General features: G+C 37.1%; 1 protein-coding gene across 1 annotated transcript in view; it reads left to right on the top strand.

The window, feature by feature from the left end:
• The window catches only part of TAB3 (TGF-beta activated kinase 1 (MAP3K7) binding protein 3), an 80,417-nt gene extending 63,191 nt beyond the window's left edge, over positions 1–17,226 (top strand). Inside the window, exons 7-8 of the mRNA XM_031445599.2 lie at positions 4,488–4,589; positions 13,087–17,226. Of these exons, the coding sequence (XP_031301459.1) occupies positions 4,488–4,589; positions 13,087–13,235 (251 nt within the window). The 3' untranslated portion in view covers positions 13,236–17,226. The remainder of the gene's footprint in view (positions 1–4,487; positions 4,590–13,086) is intronic.
• Positions 17,227–17,760: the final 534 nt, after the last annotated feature.

Below are 17,760 nucleotides of genomic sequence, written 5' to 3' on the forward strand. Positions count from 1 at the left end.
CTAAAAGAGCACAAATTAAGTAGAAGAAAGGAAAGAAAAGAAATGTCAATGAGAGAAATAACAGAGAAAGTTTATCAGAGTCGGAAAAGGTTTGATCTCTGAAAGGTAAACAAAATCAGTAAACTTTAAGGTTGACTAATGTAGGGGGTCAGAAATGAAAGATGTGTTACCCATTAAAATAGTAAAGATGTTCATTGCATTGCCTTATGTTAATAAACTCAACACCTTAGATGAAATGGACATTCCTTGATGAAATAGGACATATTATAGCTATGCATCTATTAAAGAAATTGAATCCATTATCAAAAATTTTCCAACAAAGGAAAACTCCAGATCCAGATGGCTTCATTAGTAGGTGAATTCTGTCAAATTTTTAAAGGAAGAGATGTCAGTTACACAAACTCTGAGGAAAAAAAGGAGGAAGGAAAGCTTCCAATTTTTTCCCCCTTTAGTGGAGCCAGCAGGATCCTGATTCCAAAACCTGATAGGCAATACCTACCTCCCAGAAAAAAAATGAAAGTTACATATCGGTAACCCTCATGATCATAAAAACAACAACAAAAAGACCCTAATAAAATATTCACAATATATAAAGGAGATAATACATCACGACTAAACTGGGCTTATTAGGTCAGGAATGCAGTATTAACAAAGTAAAGGAGAAAAAGCCTATGACCATTTTACTAGGTACAGGGAAAAACATCTGACAAAATTCAGATGACATGATTATTTGCAAGGAAAATCTAGAGATGCCAAACAACTATTAGAACTACTAAGTGAGTTTAACAAGGTTTTGGGATATTAAGGTTAGCATCCTTAGCAAACAATTGGTATTGTAATTGTCTCTTTCACTCCATTTTCTATCAGAAAGCATAACATACTTACTAATAAATTTAACCAGAGATCTATGTTGAAAGTTATAGAAAAGTTATAAAAGTAACTGCCAAAAGAAATTAAAGACCTAAATAGTGTAATAAAACCATGTTTATGATTAAATCAGTATTGTTTTTGGTAATATGCCTATTTTCATCTTGATTAGTAGATACAACGCAGTAACAAATTTAACTCCACTAGACTTTTCTCTTTCTGGTAGAAATTAATAAGCTGATACAGAAATTCATATAGCAATGTACAAAACTTAGAGTATCCAACACAAACTGGAAAAGAAGTCTTTGGGTGTCTTATGTTAACCAACTTAGCACTCACCATAAAGCTACTGTAATCACAGTATGGTACTGGCATAGGGATTTTTTAGATTAACTGCAGCAAAATAGCTCAGATGTAACTGTCACTTACACTGCCAGTTGATTTTTGAGAAACGTACCAAAGCAACCAGTGGAGAAAGGAAAGTCTTTAACAGCCAGTGCTGGAAGAACTGGATATCCATGTGGGAAAAAAAATTTTTTGATCCTTACTTCATACTGTAAGAGCTAAACTCCAAAGCTTCCAGAACAAAAACACAGAGTATCTTCGCAGATAGGACACAGGAAGCAATGAAAAGAAAAACGATTGGTAAATTAGCCTTCATTAAAATTCAACACCTCTGCTCATTCAAGACACACTATTAAGTAAAAGAGCAAGCTGCAGGTTGGGATAAAATATTTGCAAAACAGGTATCTGGTATAGAACTGGTACCCAGAATATATAAAGAACCTTTATAACACAATAAAAGACAACCCCGCTTTTAAAAGTGCAAAACATTTGAGCAGACATTTCCCAAGAGAGTACATACATACATACATTATATATATATATATATATAAATGGCCAATAAGCATGTGAAGATAGTCAATTTGAGTAGATATTAGGGAAATGCACATGAAAACCCTGATACCACCTCACATCAACCAGAATGCCAAAAAACTCCAGAGACTGATAGGAAGTATTAAGGATGTAGAGCAATCAGAATTCTTATGCATTTTTGGTGAATGTGTAAAATGGTGTCACCATTTTGGAGAATAGTCCAGCCATTTCTTATGAAACCAGACATGCCCTATAGCCTATCAGTTTCTACTTTAAAGATTTATCTAAGAGCCTCTAAAGCATATGTCCACAAAGTGACTTGCACTAGAGGATTCACAGCACTTTTTTTCATAATAATCAAAAATTGAAAATAGCCCAAGTATACATCAGAACAGTGGTTATCTCTCGGAGTTGAGGTGGAAATTAACTGGGAAAGGGCATGGGAGAATTTTCTGAGTTGATGGTAATGTTCTAAGTCTTGATAGGGTTTGGATTATCCAGGTGTGTATATGCATTTGGTAAAAACTCATCAAATGGTACACTTCAGGTCTGTGTATTTCATTGTATAAATTTTACCTTGAAAATTCACAAAGAAATAAAAGGAAAATTTCCTGAGGTAATACGATAGAGTAATTGCCAGTAGCCCATGTATACTCAGTTTTCTAGTAGTGGTGAGGTCAATGTAGATATGTCATTTTGCCTTCTTTGAGATCAACACTGTGTATTTGAGGTGAGAGGTTCCTGTTTGGTATACGTCTCAGCTGGAAATTGTGTAGGGCTTGCATTAATATCAAGCTTCATCTAGCTCCCTAGAAGGAACTTTACAGTAAAAGCGCTCTTTTCCATGGTACTTTTAATTCTAACAAAATTTGCTAAAATGATATTGGATAGTCCCTTAGAGTTATAATGGGATTTCAATTACAATTAACGTCTTAAAAATGTATCAGACACCCAATATGTAGACACATTATGTAAATACATACATCCGAGATCCCACAAAGGTAAGACCTAACTCTTACCCCAAAGCAGTTTTTACTCTACGTATACACAGGATTTTTTTTTTTTTAAACGAAAAAGTAGACTAGAAAGTGATTACTTTAACACCTTCACTATAAATGAATTTCTCCTTTGGAAATTGAATTGAGCTTTATATAATATATACTGTTAGTGAGACTACAAAATGGTGCTATTATATACTATATACAGTTTTTAAGTCTTTCACTTTTTTATACTAAGACTTAAACAGTAGAACTTGATTACAATCTGCAATTCTTTAGGAAGCCTTCTCATCACAGATTTGTAAAAGCTATTTGGTTTTCTATTGTTTTCTTTGAAGCGCTTGGAAGATTCTCTTCTTTTAGTTTATCTTGTTTAATGCAGATTATCTTGCAGTACCACTTACATTTTACTTGCTTTTAAAATGTGAGTAACTGGGAGAATTGGCTTATTGGTTACAGTAAATGTCCTGAAGTTACTTCAGAGATATGCTAAAAATCCAAATGGAATATAGATGTTTATCTGAATAATAAGTGTGGAAATTAAAGAGAATGAGAGAGTGAAGGAAAGACAGGGAGAGAGAGAGAAATGTTTTTGAAATGGACGTTGTAGTTAGTAACCCAGTCTGCATGTAAGCTCATCAGGTGATTCAGAAAGTACTCCCCACCCTGTGTTTGGTAACTCACAGTGGCGACAGCATTGACCTTGGACTTGAGTGCTGGTCCTGGGTGTCTTGGTCACTTGACTGTTCAGATCCAGTGTGTGCACCAGAGAGGTGACCATTCCAGACATTTAGCTGGTGTATTTTACAGGGTCGTTGTGGCAGTGAGGAGGAGATGTGTGATACTATAAAAGTGCTTATAAATCTAAGAAACAAAACTGCTCCTTACTCTTTGGAGCCTAAGTAGATGTCTCTTCTGCTTTTGTTTCTTCTGATAATGGAACGTGTAAGTACCTTGCTTAGGATTGTGGAGCACTGATTTCCAAAGATGGGTTATAATAGGGGACTTTTTATGGGCTCAGAACAGTTAGAAAATGCAGTATCTTTGTTTGAGTCTTAAGGGTAAATAATACGAAGTGTGCCCTTTTTTGTTTTTACTTAATACAAAAGATTACCTACTAATTACCTGTAAGTTAATAGAAACGCAAGAAATTGGTATGCCTGCAGTCCATGGTGTGAAGTGTCTACTGAGCTTTTGCACACATAGGTAACTGGAATTTATGAAATGATTGTGGGGCATGTATTTTGAGTTGGTTCTGATTTTTTAAATACTGCTACTCTTATTCTTTAATTATGTAATGCTGTAGTTTAGTGTTACCATTAGTGTAATGGGTTCTTTGGTTAGCCTTATGGATAGGGTACTTTAAACACATAACTTTCTAATAACTGTTGTTTGATCTGGCAGTTGCTAAGGTATGATTCCCCAAATAGTGCTTTCATATTGACACTTAATTACTGTCATTGAGTTTGCACCCCCAGCCCACTAGAAAGTGGGAAACTGGTGAAATAAGTCATTTATTCCAAGTAGTTAGAGAAGATGGAAAAAGTTGTAAGAACCACTGCTCTGTATAGGTTGAAAGGCAGTATTAAATATGACACTTACCCTTACGGGAGGACTGCAGGTAGCATGAAGGAAGAGAGTAAACACTCGAACTGTGTGCATCCCGTGAGAGATCCTTGTGAGCCTGTCCACTCTTCTAATGAATGGCTTGATCCCTTCTTCCTGGCTTTGCTTCTTCTCATACAGACTCGTCAGACCCCTGCACAATTGAGAGGAAAGCCCGAAGAATTAGCGTGACCTCCAGAATACAGGAGGACGTCCATGACACCCAGGCAGCAGCTGCAGATGGTTTGTACTTGCGTGTCTGGAGTTTGTGCAGAATGTCCAAACATACGTGTTAACCCATTTAGAGTTAGCATAAGTAAAGGCCAACTGTTGTTCCTTTAAAAAAGTTACTCAGTTTCTAAGGCTGCTCTGTTCAGTAGAAATACAATTCAAGCCACATCCATAATTTAAAATTTTCTGTTAGCCTAAGTAACAAAGTAAAAAAGTAAAATATCTTTTCACTATGAAATTAGTATAAAATTCTTAATGAGATGTTTTACATTCTACAGTTCATACTGAATCTTTGAAATATTGTGTATGTTCTAGACTGATAGCACATCTCAATTCAGAGTGGCTGCATTTCAAGTGGCCAGTTGCCACCATATTGGACAAAGCCCTCTAAGATAATAGTATTTAGAAAGCAAGGCCAAGTCAATAATAAAATAATTTGAAAACTCTGGACTTTTTAAGTTCTCACTGAAGTTTTCTAATGCTTCTTGAACGTTACTCTGGGATTCAGTTTAAATGAGTTTTCTATAAAGGCTGTATATGTTTGAGTTTGTGCGAGTATTCTACTTGATATTTCTTAAATTCTCCTTAATGCAGAAATAATATTATATGACTAGGTGGAAAGAGTCCAATGCTTAGAACAAACCAAGCATGAAACATTGTACTTCATATTGTTGAGAAACAAATCCTCCCTCCTTTACCTAATCGGCATTATTTCCAGTTAGTGGGAAAATAACAGCTTTTCTATGAGTTTATTTATCTTTGAAACTGTATTTGAAAATTTTAGTTGCATCCTTTTGGGCAGTTTGTCTTCTGTATTCTAATTTTTTCTAATTCTTATTTTTCATTGAAGTGTAGTTGACTTATAATGTTTAGTTTCAGGTGAACTGCAAAGTGGTTCAGTTACACATATATATTCTAATTATTATATAAAGAATATTGATTAACCTGGTAAGTTGTCACTTTATATTTGGAAGGATAGTCAGTTTTGTGGAAGATGAGCCTATTAAAATTAATCCATGTAAAAATACTCTCAAAGGAAAAAACCTATTTACTTCAATTCTTACTCATGTATAACTATGCATATTCTGTTGAGTTTTTAGTTTTTATTTTCTATAAGGTGTGAAACATCCTTGCCTTTTAAATACTCCGTGGAAAAGAAAAGATTTCACACCTTCAAATCAAATGAAAATGGAAATCTACCATGTCTTTGGGGTTTTGATGCTTCTGTTTAATCAGTACTTCCCTATGATGAAATGAGCAGTGTTTTTGTTTGTTTTTTAAGGACCAACAATAATTGTAAGTTAGGAGCCTTTTAAATATATGTTTTGATAAGTTACTTCAGAGTAACTTATTATTCCAAAATGTTAAGATACCAAAGGATAGCAAAATATGTCTGTTTGGCATTAGGACTATTTTGAGAAACTGCAGACACTAGAAAAGCTCTGAAAGTAGAGTAGAAGATACCCTTTTGTAAGGGACACGGCATTTCTAAATGCAGTCTCCATTTCTAAGTGTCTTATGACTCTAAATCAAAAGGGAGTCAATGGAGAAGGCAATGACATAAATTTGCTTACAAACTTTACCCTTATTTACTGTGCTTTTCCTGGTGACTTGCACCATCCCAGGAAGTTAACTCGTTTTCCTGGGTCTCTCCTATGTATACACGAGGTATTTAGGTTATTAAATCTTTTTCTCTTGTTAATCTATCTTTTTATTGCAGGGGTATCTCAGCCAAGAACTCAGAAGGGTAGAGTGAAAAAGTTTTTTCCTCCCCTACATTAAAACAGTGACAAAGGTCCCCAGGTATCCTTGGATTAGTTAGGTTAAAAGAGGTTTTCCAATTATTTACGTAGTTTAGGATTAGGAAAACCTTTTCATACTAAACATTTACACTGCCACAATCTAAGAGTAAAGGCTGTGTTTGGAGTTAGCCCAGAAAGATTGGCGGAGGATAAAGGTGCATTCGGGGAAAGTAAGGTAGATAGAGAGAGGCTGTAGGTCAGAGTGTAGGCCTAGCATGCAGGAGGTCCTAGGTTCGATTCTGGAGGAGGGAGAGGGAGAGGGAGAGGAAGTGAGGAGATTCCATCATGGGAGAGAAGGGACTTACCCGTGCCCATGGAGAGCCCCTGTTTTCAGATTGATGTTGTTTGGTTTTTTTTTTTTTTCAATTGAGTTATCGTCAGTTTACAATGTTGTGTCAAACTCCAGTGTAGAGCACAGTTTTTCAGCTATACATGAACATACGTATGTTCACTGTTGCATTCTTTTTCGCTGTGAGCTACCTCAAGATCTTGTATATATTTCCCTGTGCTGTACAGTATAATCTTGTTTATCTGTTCTATATATGCCTGTCAGTATCTACAAATTTCGAACTCCCAGTCTGTCCCTGCCCACCCCTCTGGCAACCACAAGTTTGTATTCCACGTCTATAGAAAGCATTAGGTGGTCAAATATTTGGTCCCTTTATGCTAGGTTAGTTGCTTACCTGCTCTAGGCCCATCAGTGTTGGGTCTTAATAGCCCAGCTCTTTCTTTTTAGAGGGTTGTATTAGTAATATGTCTGGCAATTACAGTCAGTCAGTTCCAAGTTTCCCAATAGCACCTATGCCACCTTTACCTTGCGTGTGCACTATGCATATGCATTAATTTATAGAGAATTATAGATGTGATAAGTAGTTTCAAGTTGTTGAGACAGCATTATCTTATTAGGTGATACACAATGCAAAAGGCAAGAAACTACCACTTTATGAGTTACACAAACTACAGTCAAATTGCCAATAGGAGTAAATGTCATTAGCAAAGGTCTAAGCCAAGATCCTCCTAAACCAAACCATTTTCGTAGTATTTCCCTTAAACTGGGAAAAGGATCAGTCGGAATAGAAATTTGATCCTTCCATGTGTCATAAGCCAAGTTACACTAGAAGGTATCAGGTATAAAACCCAACACTTAATATGTATTATACCACAAATTCTTCCTTCGGAAGCAGTTCAAATATTGAGGGCCATGCAATTCTGTAGGACCAGTTTTCTCATCATAGAGACTTCCAAATTGAGCAAGCTAATTACTGTCATTTAAAACTTGCTGAGTAAATTTTGTTAAGGCTCTATGTGATTAATGATACTGTCTATTCAAGTGAAGGAACAAATGTAGCAGCCAAATGGTCATACTGCTGGGTGGAAAACTGATCAAAAGCATGCTCAAGTTAAAAGCAGATTGGTAGGAGCTCTTTCCAAGGCTACCTGTGGGTGACACTGAGCCAAAGTAAACCAATTTTGCCATCTTCCTAACCAACCTGGGGAGAGCCAAGGTCATAAATTTGTTCCATAAATACATTGGGTTCTGTTAGGAGCTACCCAGTATTAAACATCTGGTGAAAAGGAGTATTTTATGGCTAGGCTTAGAACAGGTGTCATCAGTTGGCCAGGTAAGAGGGTTCCACTTAAGTGATATTTTCAGTACTTGCATGGTACTGGAGTTTCTTCTAAAATAAAATTTTTAAGGGCCATCCAATTAGAGCCTTGGAGAGAAGAAATCCACCAAGGTAACCTAGCAGTGCTGAACATATGTAATTGGCTGCAGACCCAGCAACTGGATTGATTTTTGAAATGTGCATATGATTGAGCCCTAAGAAATATACTTGGTTCATAAGCAGATGTGTTAACAATTACCAAAGTAATAAGTATACAGGCCTGGTCCAGCATCTGGGGTCAGCTGTTTGCTTTCAGATGTTGTCTTTTTCTTGTTGTCTGGTAGTGCTGGTCCTAGTCAATTTCAGGTCTCCAAAATAAGAGATGTAGGGCCTGGTATGACCCCCTTCCACTGTGGCTGTGAAGAATCCAACAGCAACACTAAATTAAAACTTAATGTCCACTGAAACATTTTTTTCCCCCTAAAATTACCCTCATTTCTGCTGAATATAGCCAAATTAAGACTGACTTATTTGCAAAAGAAATCTGGTCTCTATAAACTTGGCCTGATTGTTTACATAAGTATAATTGATCATACAGGCTCTTTCAAGTTGGCTGTGCTGGAACTTTATAAGGAATCTTAAGTTGACCTTTTAAAAGGCCTCTCAAGGCCACGATAGCTACACCAACGACTTACCATCAGATTCAGCCTGGGATGTCTATAGACATCTGCAAAATATCGAGATTCCTGAAGCTGCCAGGAGGCAGCCTTTCTTATTCATCTGATAAGGCTGCTAGAAACCAAAGAGTTTGCAATTTTTGTAGGGACCATGTAGAGAGGAAAGGGTGAATGTTTTAGTTCTACTTACAAAGGTGTAATTTATTTACCAAATTGCTGTAAGTCCTAATCAGCTTAAAGGGAAGGGCTTCCTTTTATCTGGAAAACACAGATTAAAACCCAGTAATACTTCAGAGAAGAAAACCAAAAAAAAATTATAACCATATTCATCAGTTTGCTCAGTCCTATGTGACTAATCCTTGATCTTAATCTTCTATAAACAGTTCTGTGACGCCATCGAATTTTACATTAAAATTCGATGGCTTTTTACCCGATTCAGCAGTATGATCTGAAAGTTATCAGAAACCTGTACTTGTCAAAAAGTCCTTTCTATGAATCTTCTTGAAGATAAAGCATTTTTTGTAAAAGCATCATAGTAAATGACAAAAGACTTTAAAAGGCACTGTTAAAGATCTGATTACGATGCAATTGACAAAAACTTGGTTGTTGCTGTGGTATACATAAGATAATAACTAGAATTATGACTGATAACATTTAGCAAGACACGTTTTTAGGAGTTCCGTATAATTTCTAGAATATCTACATTAATAACATTTACTCATACAGTATAACCTAAGAAGGTTTATCGCTGCTCATATGACAGTGCTGCTCATGGAATTTAACATACCAGAGAAGCCTCATTAGTTTAATATCTTTCTTTGATAAGGAGAAAAAACATTTCTCTTGAGGTGTTTTAGGAGCCCTTACCAAAACCTCCAAGTTAGCTAGAGGTCAAATGATCTTCAGTTAGAATTTCATCGTTGGTAATTTTGCCAAAAATATCAAAAAGGTTTTTGTCAAAAATACCAAAAAGTTTTTTAAACACTTGGTCAAAAAAGATCACAAGTCACTGTGGAGCAATGCTTACTCACTTAACCAAAGTGACAAAAGATTTCAAAACCAAATAGAGAAAGTTACAACAGATTGCTTAAAAGGTAGATACCTTAATGATATGCATCCACCTATATTGGAATGATTTTCTTTCCCTCATTTAACTTAGGGAGAAAACCACTCACACAAAAAATTCCTATCAGGCTTTGAATATCAGCTACATGGTCAGTTTAGTCAGAAGTGGCTTCCCATCTTGATCTTCCATTTACAAAAACTATTGAAAATTCTTGGGTTTAAGAAATTCTTTTAACTATAGCACACTGCGACCTTTGATCTAAAGGGGCTTGCCTACAGTCTTAGGTGGTTCCATTTCTAAAGGCAACCATTTAATAGTCTCTTCAGAGTGGAAAGGCAGTTCAGACAGAGGATTACTCGAGTAAGTACTCCAAGAAGGATAAAGGGGAGCAGTAACGTCACTCTTCAAGTTTGTATCATTACTCTTTCATTAGCCTTCTATAAGAAATATTTCCATGAGGCTATTTTGGAATTTTGAAGCCTTTTTGGGGGTTCTGCATACCAACTAAAGTAGGTACACTATTTTAGGATGAGAGCTTTTTAAAAATGTTAACAATTTAGAAGACTTTCCAATTCAAAGGCTCCAAAGAGCTAGCCCTATAAATATCTCCTCCTGCTAATCTAATTTTAGGCAAGAGAAATCACTCTTGTTTCCAGTCAACCCTGCAAGATCCAGGAGACTGACCTGGTAAGCCCAGACCGCTAGGCTTTCTCTCACTACAGCTTTGGAGTGCCCACGAATCCCATCTTGGCCATTTCAGGGTGGGATTTCCTTTAACTCCCAATTAAGTAAGTACTTACAAGCATGTATAAACCCAGCTGGTATCCCCATAGGTGGCTGTCCATCTGGGAGCTGCTGGGCCTTTGAGGCAGTTTCCCATTATTCATTTGGTAGTCAAATTCAATTATGAGATAGGATCTGAACAACTTTCTGAGGACAGTGTGGTGGATCAGACAGACATCAGACCGTGTGCTGCTTCTGAGTCTAGCTCCCCAAGGAGTTACCCTTTGGTCGGTTTGACTCTTTCATGTCCCGGTTTCTCTTACAGTCTAATACTGCTGTGGGTGCTTGGAGAACTGGATGATCAGTCCTTAATCTTGTCCATCCCTGGAAGAGCGGTATTAATGGTTGTAGCGGGGTTCCCCTGTTGGACCACTAGACGTCACAAAGACTGATTCTCAGACAATTCTGCTAGGTTCTCAGTCACCCAAGAACACCATATGGCCGGAAGGAGCACATGTCCCTTGTTCTTTGAAGCTGAACAATTCAGGCTCTCATTTCACTAGCAAAAGTCTTTTTTAGACCCTATAGCAACTTGTTTTTTTTTTTTTTTTCAGTTGAAGCCAATTTAACAAAAACCCAGCCACCTATGTTTCCCTGGGCCTTCTGCCTAGATCCCCCTAGGTCTCTGCTTAGAAATGCACCCGTGCTCTTTAAGACTTCAAGTCTTAAGTAAAAACAGCTCAAATAACATTTTTAGGATCATCAGTTAAAAGCTATGAGATTCAGATACCGGAAAAACTCACCAGAACCCCAGAGAAGTAACAGAAAGCCGGTGGAGATCAATAGGCCCATGCTGGTACCAAGTGCTGGTTCAGGGAAGACTCCAGGTGTCCTCTGCTGGGTATCTCTGATAACCTGCCAGCTACACCCTGCATGTATCAATGGAAAACACTAATCAGTAGTAGATTTAAGAAATAAATGGAAACTTTTATTTGAGCCAACCTGAGGATTATGACCTGGGAGACAGTCAGGAAGCTCTGAGGTCTGTTCTGTGCATTAGAGGTCAAAGCACACAGGTTTTTATTAGTTTTTGAGACAAAGGATTATACTTCAGATGACACGTGGATAGTTTACACAGTCCAGATCTGTGTCTAGAAAGGGAGTAGTGGTTTCATCCGGACTCTTGACAAGATTAAGAAGGAATGTTAGTGCCTAAGGAGGGCTGGTTGCTGCAGATGCACAGTACGCACTAACGGGGAGGGAGGCCACCCAAACTGGCAGAGAATGATTTTGTTTAAATTTTTCTTGTCTTTACACAAAATACGAATTTTATTTCATTAAGCCAAAAGATACAAGGTGGGTGATAATGGCAGTTAAAAGCAAATAGATGAACCAGAGTTACAAGCCCATCTCCTTTTTATAGTCATAGGAATAAGCTGAATAACACTGTGGTCTTCTGTTCTTGTAAGGGTAAAAACACCTTCCTGATTAAGCCTGAGCCTTATTATGCCTGCAGTAAGGTTCAGGGTCTAAACCTCAGTTCTCGTTCCCTCTTGGGAAATACTCACACCAGCCGTATGTCATGAAAGACAAACTGATAAACCGCATTTCCAATGGAAGATGTCCTTAAGCCCAAGTAACTGATTAAAGCTTCCCCCAGAACTCGGTTATTTTGTGTCACCTGCTTAGGAAGGCTACTTACCTTAGATCTTAATCTCATTTGTGGTTCATAGTATTTCCAGGTTTACAGGTAGATTTTCCCAGCCTGCTGACCTTCCCGATTTAAGGGTGTAGTCCATCTGAAGCTCTTCACCCTTCTAGCCACTGACTGCACTTTCAAAATGGATGGTTCCTAAAAGGCAACTCCAGGAGCAAAGAACTTTTTTGAGCCCAAGGCCAGAGAGAATGAGGACCTTGGAGGAAAAAGAGTTTCAAGTTTTTTAAATACGGTTGCCAGCATTTTATACTGCCAGCTATAGACATTTTTTTACAACACTTGAAAGACATTTTAATGCCAAAAAGGATAAAAGATAATATTTTATATTGAATGAATTTAGCTTTATGAAAGACTAGAGTCTTTTTCTTTCTCTTAACCATTCTGGGAAAACCTTTTTTCAATGAACTGTCACTGCCATTTCTAAATCATTGTTATTAAAAACATGCATATGGTGGAGCTGAAGGTCTCAGGAAAGAAGGCACACATTTAATCGATGTTTGATTTAATCCTATGGGGGGTGGGAGTCATGGGCTGGCCGAAGTGGTGAAGGAAAATTTAGGGAGGAGGCAGAATTTATTTAACATACTGTTTAACATTTCTCATTTTTTTCATTTGGCTGGAATATAGCATAACTCCTCACTATCTGAAGATAATGAACTAGGAAGGTAATCTGTGCTGGACTTCTGTGTATCTTTTTCTTATAGCAAAAAAGTAAATTGCTGAGAACAAAGTAGAATATATATCACAAACTTACTATTCGGTTCTGTATGTCCAGTAGCTTTGTATACTGCTTGGCTTTCACATTTCCCAAAACCACGTCCCTTGCTTTGTGGGGGATAGTTTTTAATTTCCATTGGGATCTTACACTTAGAAAAAATTCAATCTGTTTTCTGGCTTTTATTCCTAACTTCTCTCAGAGCATCTAAGTGGCTCCAAACAGAGTCCTCGGACACAACCCCGAGATGAAGACTACGAAGGGGCTCCATGGAATTGTGATAGCTGCACCTTTCTGAACCATCCCGCACTAAATCGCTGTGAGCAGTGCGAGATGCCACGGTACACTTGAATTCAGAAGAGTCTGCACCACGTCGAGAGTCAAACCCATGAGAAGAAAAGGAAAGCTCGGAAATCTGTCCATCTGCCCAGCCTTTGCATTTCAGATTATGTGGGGGGCGGGGGGAGGAATGCCGCCATAGCTGCTTGTGCTCACTTAAGGGGGGAGGGGGTCCCCCGCCTCTCTAACTCCTTGCAGAGTTAGAAAGGGATACTTGAAACGGGGAAAGGATTCACTTTTGAAAGAATGTACACAAAGAAGTCAAGAGCTTTTCTGTGGAATCCCAACTGTTAAAGTTACTGCTGAGTGACCCTTACTTCATAAACTACAACTCTGAATTGTGGTGTGCCATGTTCCAGTTTCTGCAGACAAACTGTGAATTGCCAGAGTGGACTTACCTGGTCACAGCTCTCTGGAAAACCCAGGCTCCCCGGGCTTCTTCCTGATGCTTCCTACTGAAGAGCAGCTCAGGGAAAAGCAACCAGAGGGTGATTTTTGGGGGGCAAAATAACAAGGGTATTTGTAATTGCTGCTTTTTTCAGGGGTAATTTCAAACGTACAAGTAAGATGTTTTAAAATGTGATTTGTAGCAGTCAGGAATTAGGCATATTGCGCCCTTTGTTCGAAAGTACAATCAGAGGTGGTAAGATCCCTTTTGCTTGTACAGTGATTCATCAAGCTGCATCAACACTGGTAACTAAGACCTAATTGCCGCATAATAGATATATTTTTACAGTTACTGCATGCTTTTATTAGGCCATTGGTTCTTAAAATAACCAACAAGTCCTTACAAGTTATGATTTTATGAATGACCTTCTCGTAAAACTGCGCTTTGCCAATAGCACAGTGAATGTACGCTGAATGTAAATCCATTCCAAAATCCACTTGGAATCTTGAGCTCAGCTGTGGATCTATAAGAAATGTTTGCAGTCCATAGCGTTTTTTCCCCCCTCCTTTCAATTTTGTGACGAGTACATGATGTTTACAGCACAGATACTTTGTGCCATAATCCTAATTTAGCTGAAAAAAAATCAACATTAGCCGTTCAATAAAGATGTATTTGCACATGTTAATAAACCAGTGTGAGAGAAGTTATAGTTAGCCAATATCAAAGTTGCACACTGCATTATGTGGGGAGGAAGAGAAGGCTAGTTAAGAAATGATTAAGAAAAAGGTGAATACAAAGGACTTTGAAACTAAGAACTTCTAAAATTTAACATACTGTATTCAGAGATAGTACTGAGTTTGTTCAGATAGTTCAGGTGATACTAAAGCACTCCTTATTTCTGAAACTAGAACTTTAGGGTGTGAATAACTGAAGAGATATAAAATCACTCAGTAGGGTGCACCACTGGAAAATTATTAATAAGACATTTAATTACAGTCTCTACCATTATTGACTTTTCTTCCAAGCTCAGAATTGCATTTTGGGATCTTCCCCTTATTTGGGTAAATATAAACAGCAATAAAACTGGTGGGTTTCTTAAGTGTGAAGGACTTTACCTGAAATTATAACCTTAGGAGTATCTACTCTCACATACTGGGTGTCCTAGACACACACACACACTTCAAGGTGTCATTGTGTTCTAATTTAGCAGTAATCTCTGGCAGACCTGGAAAAACAAGCTGCACTTAATAGCATAATGAAATCAAAGGCATACTAGTTCATCATAGTTTTCCATCAAAATCATAATTTCACACTGTTCCTACAGCAGCTTTGAAAACATTTTTTCATATGTGGAAAATGTCCTCAAAAACATCTGCTCGTCTCACAAAGTCAGCGTGGCTATGTTACTACACTGATAAAACATCTCTCCTGCGACTGTGTCAAAACTGTGAAAATAATGGTGAGAAAGCAGATGGGCTTAAAAGCCTTGACCTGAAAACAGCATTCATTCTTTAAAAGCTTTTGTGGCACTGGTGTCTGTCAGTCTCTAATAAGTCTGTCAGTCCTACTGTTCTGTGATATGCCAATACCTTTGCCTTTGTATGGTTTCATATCTCTTTAGTGATGGTCAACCCCACTTGGTATCAAGTAAAAATCTAGGGGGAAATATATATACTGCTTGGTGTTCTAGCTAAAGGTTTACCCAGTATTCTTAGTGATACGCTGAAGCAGCAGCAGTTACCTTGGCAGTTGTCAGCTGAGAATGAAAGTAGCATGTATGAAAAGTCTGACGCTTTATTAACACCGTGTAGATGACTTTAAAACTATTGCATGAACATACATCCAGGTAACCGAACTGTTATCACACAGTAGATGCATGGTTCCAGTGCTTTGGTGATATATCTAGTAAATCATTGTCTTCACCTGCCAGGAAGAATGAGAAACCAGTCTACGCGATAGGTATAGAGGGTGGGGTATGAGACATCAAAGACTGATTTTTAAGGAGGTTTTGTATGTGCTTATTTCCGGTTGTGCACAAGTTCCATACACTGACATAGGCTGTGTTCAGCTTTTAAAATAAGCAAAATTATTTGACACTGATAAATTTGATATATTTAACTGTGACCCATAAATAGGCTACTTCTTGCCTATCAGCAGTTTGAACAAGAATTCAGTCCATTTTCAAGATGCCTCTTCAAAAGGATCTCCTGGTTGGATTGCTGTGTACAGACAGCTGGCGTAGAAGTGGGTAGGATAGAAGTTGGATGGTGTCCACCTGCTGAGGTGCCTGTGCTTTTTGGATCAGTTGGTGCACTTCTTGTTTCTAGTAAAAAGGTTTTTTCCTTAAAATACAACTAGTTTGATGAATCTGGTAACACAGATACCTGACTATACATTTTACATTATTTCACTGTTTTGTAAACGGGGTTCTTAGAAAGCACATTTGCCATTTTGTTAAAGTACATTGCCCCTTAACTTTTGGAGTAGGTCTTAAATGTTTAAAGTGGTGATAGAGGAACCAGAAACTTTCTAAGCGTTGTAAAATGTTTTGAATAAGGATCTTGTTTGGGAGTGTAGAGGCAGCGGGTTTTAAAGAAACAAAAGAAATGCGTTGTTAAAAAAAGGTAGTTTTAGAGCAGATTAATGATGGTGGGGAAAGTGTTGCTAATTTGTTTATTTCCCTGGAAAAACGGGAATGTGATGAGCAGTTTAATAATTTTTAAGGAGCTGGTCTCAATTTTAGGACTTATTATAAGAAATCGGTGTTTCCTTAAATTTTTGTCATTGCTCTGTCCCAGTTATCTACAGTTAATTTCCAACTTTCTGTGGCAACTCAATTTTATATAGTATTTTAAAAAGTAACTGTAATGTCTTTGACAGTGTAAACAAAAAGCAAGAATATAAGGCATAGAAAAACTGTCCTTTCAAAATGTCAATGATGTATCCTGGAATGTGAAGATGTCCCCTTATAGTTAAAACTGATTTATTTTAATATTGTAATCACTCTTTAGACCTTAAATGAGTCGTTACAGTGTGTGTCTGTATATCCGTAGACAAAATGACCATTGAAATGTTACTTTAAAATCAGAATAAATTGGGCACTGTCTGTTGCACCACTACTGTATCTTTTTGAAAGGATTAATAATATTTTCTTATTGTAAAAGTTAACTCTCATGATGATTTCACATTCACCAGACATGCATTTTTTTTTCCTGTATTATTTGCATCCCCAAATATTTAATACAAGTAGATTTTGCATGGCTTGGGCATTCGGAGATTAACAGAATGATGACTCAGTTTTAATTTCTAAAGCCATGAAAAGTTGCTTTGAGACTGAACAATTCTGAATTCTTATTTATAACGACACCCAATATCCATGTTTACTTACTATAAAAGAATCGATCAGTTTCTTCAGTAAAACAGCAAGACTTATTAAATCTTGTAAATACCATGTCTCTTTTAGATTTCTGTGTATGCTGTGAATTGAATCATTTTGAGGTGAAATTGTACAGAGGCATTTTAAAAGGCTATGCATGCATCGTACCTCCAAACAGTACATATTCGGAACGTCAACGATTCCTGCAAAATAAATTAATAAACTAAAAGCAAACACTACATTCTGCATCTTTTCTGTGTAGTTAGCAATGATTCACAATTTCAAACTAGCCCTAGTTCCAACACTCATATATTTCTGGACTGAAATATGCCATCTCAGAAACCTGATCTTTCATCACATTTCTGTTCCTCTGTTAGAACATGTAGTGATCTTAGATTTGGGGGATTAAGTATTTGTACATTACTCTAACTTAAAAATTGGGTGAAAGTATATATAAGCAAATTTCATATAAAAAGGTACGAATTTACATTTTTACAAATTTACACTTACTCCACTTCAGTAAGTTACTTACAAATGACAAAGATAAGAGAAAAATCACTTTCTTTTGTAACTATAGTTTTTCAATGGGCAATAAAATTTGCAAACATACACAAGTACAGAAGACTACTATAATCCCTCATTGACTCATTACCCAGTTCTCAGATTTATCCACATATAAGCAATTTTATTTCACATAAATTCTCATCTACCGCCCTCCCATTATTTTGAAACAAACCCCAAACATCCTAACAAATCATCTGTAAATAATCTTT

The sequence above is a fragment of the Camelus dromedarius genome, chromosome X (assembly GCF_036321535.1).
Source record: "Camelus dromedarius isolate mCamDro1 chromosome X, mCamDro1.pat, whole genome shotgun sequence".
Classification (NCBI taxonomy): Eukaryota; Metazoa; Chordata; class Mammalia; order Artiodactyla; family Camelidae; genus Camelus; species Camelus dromedarius.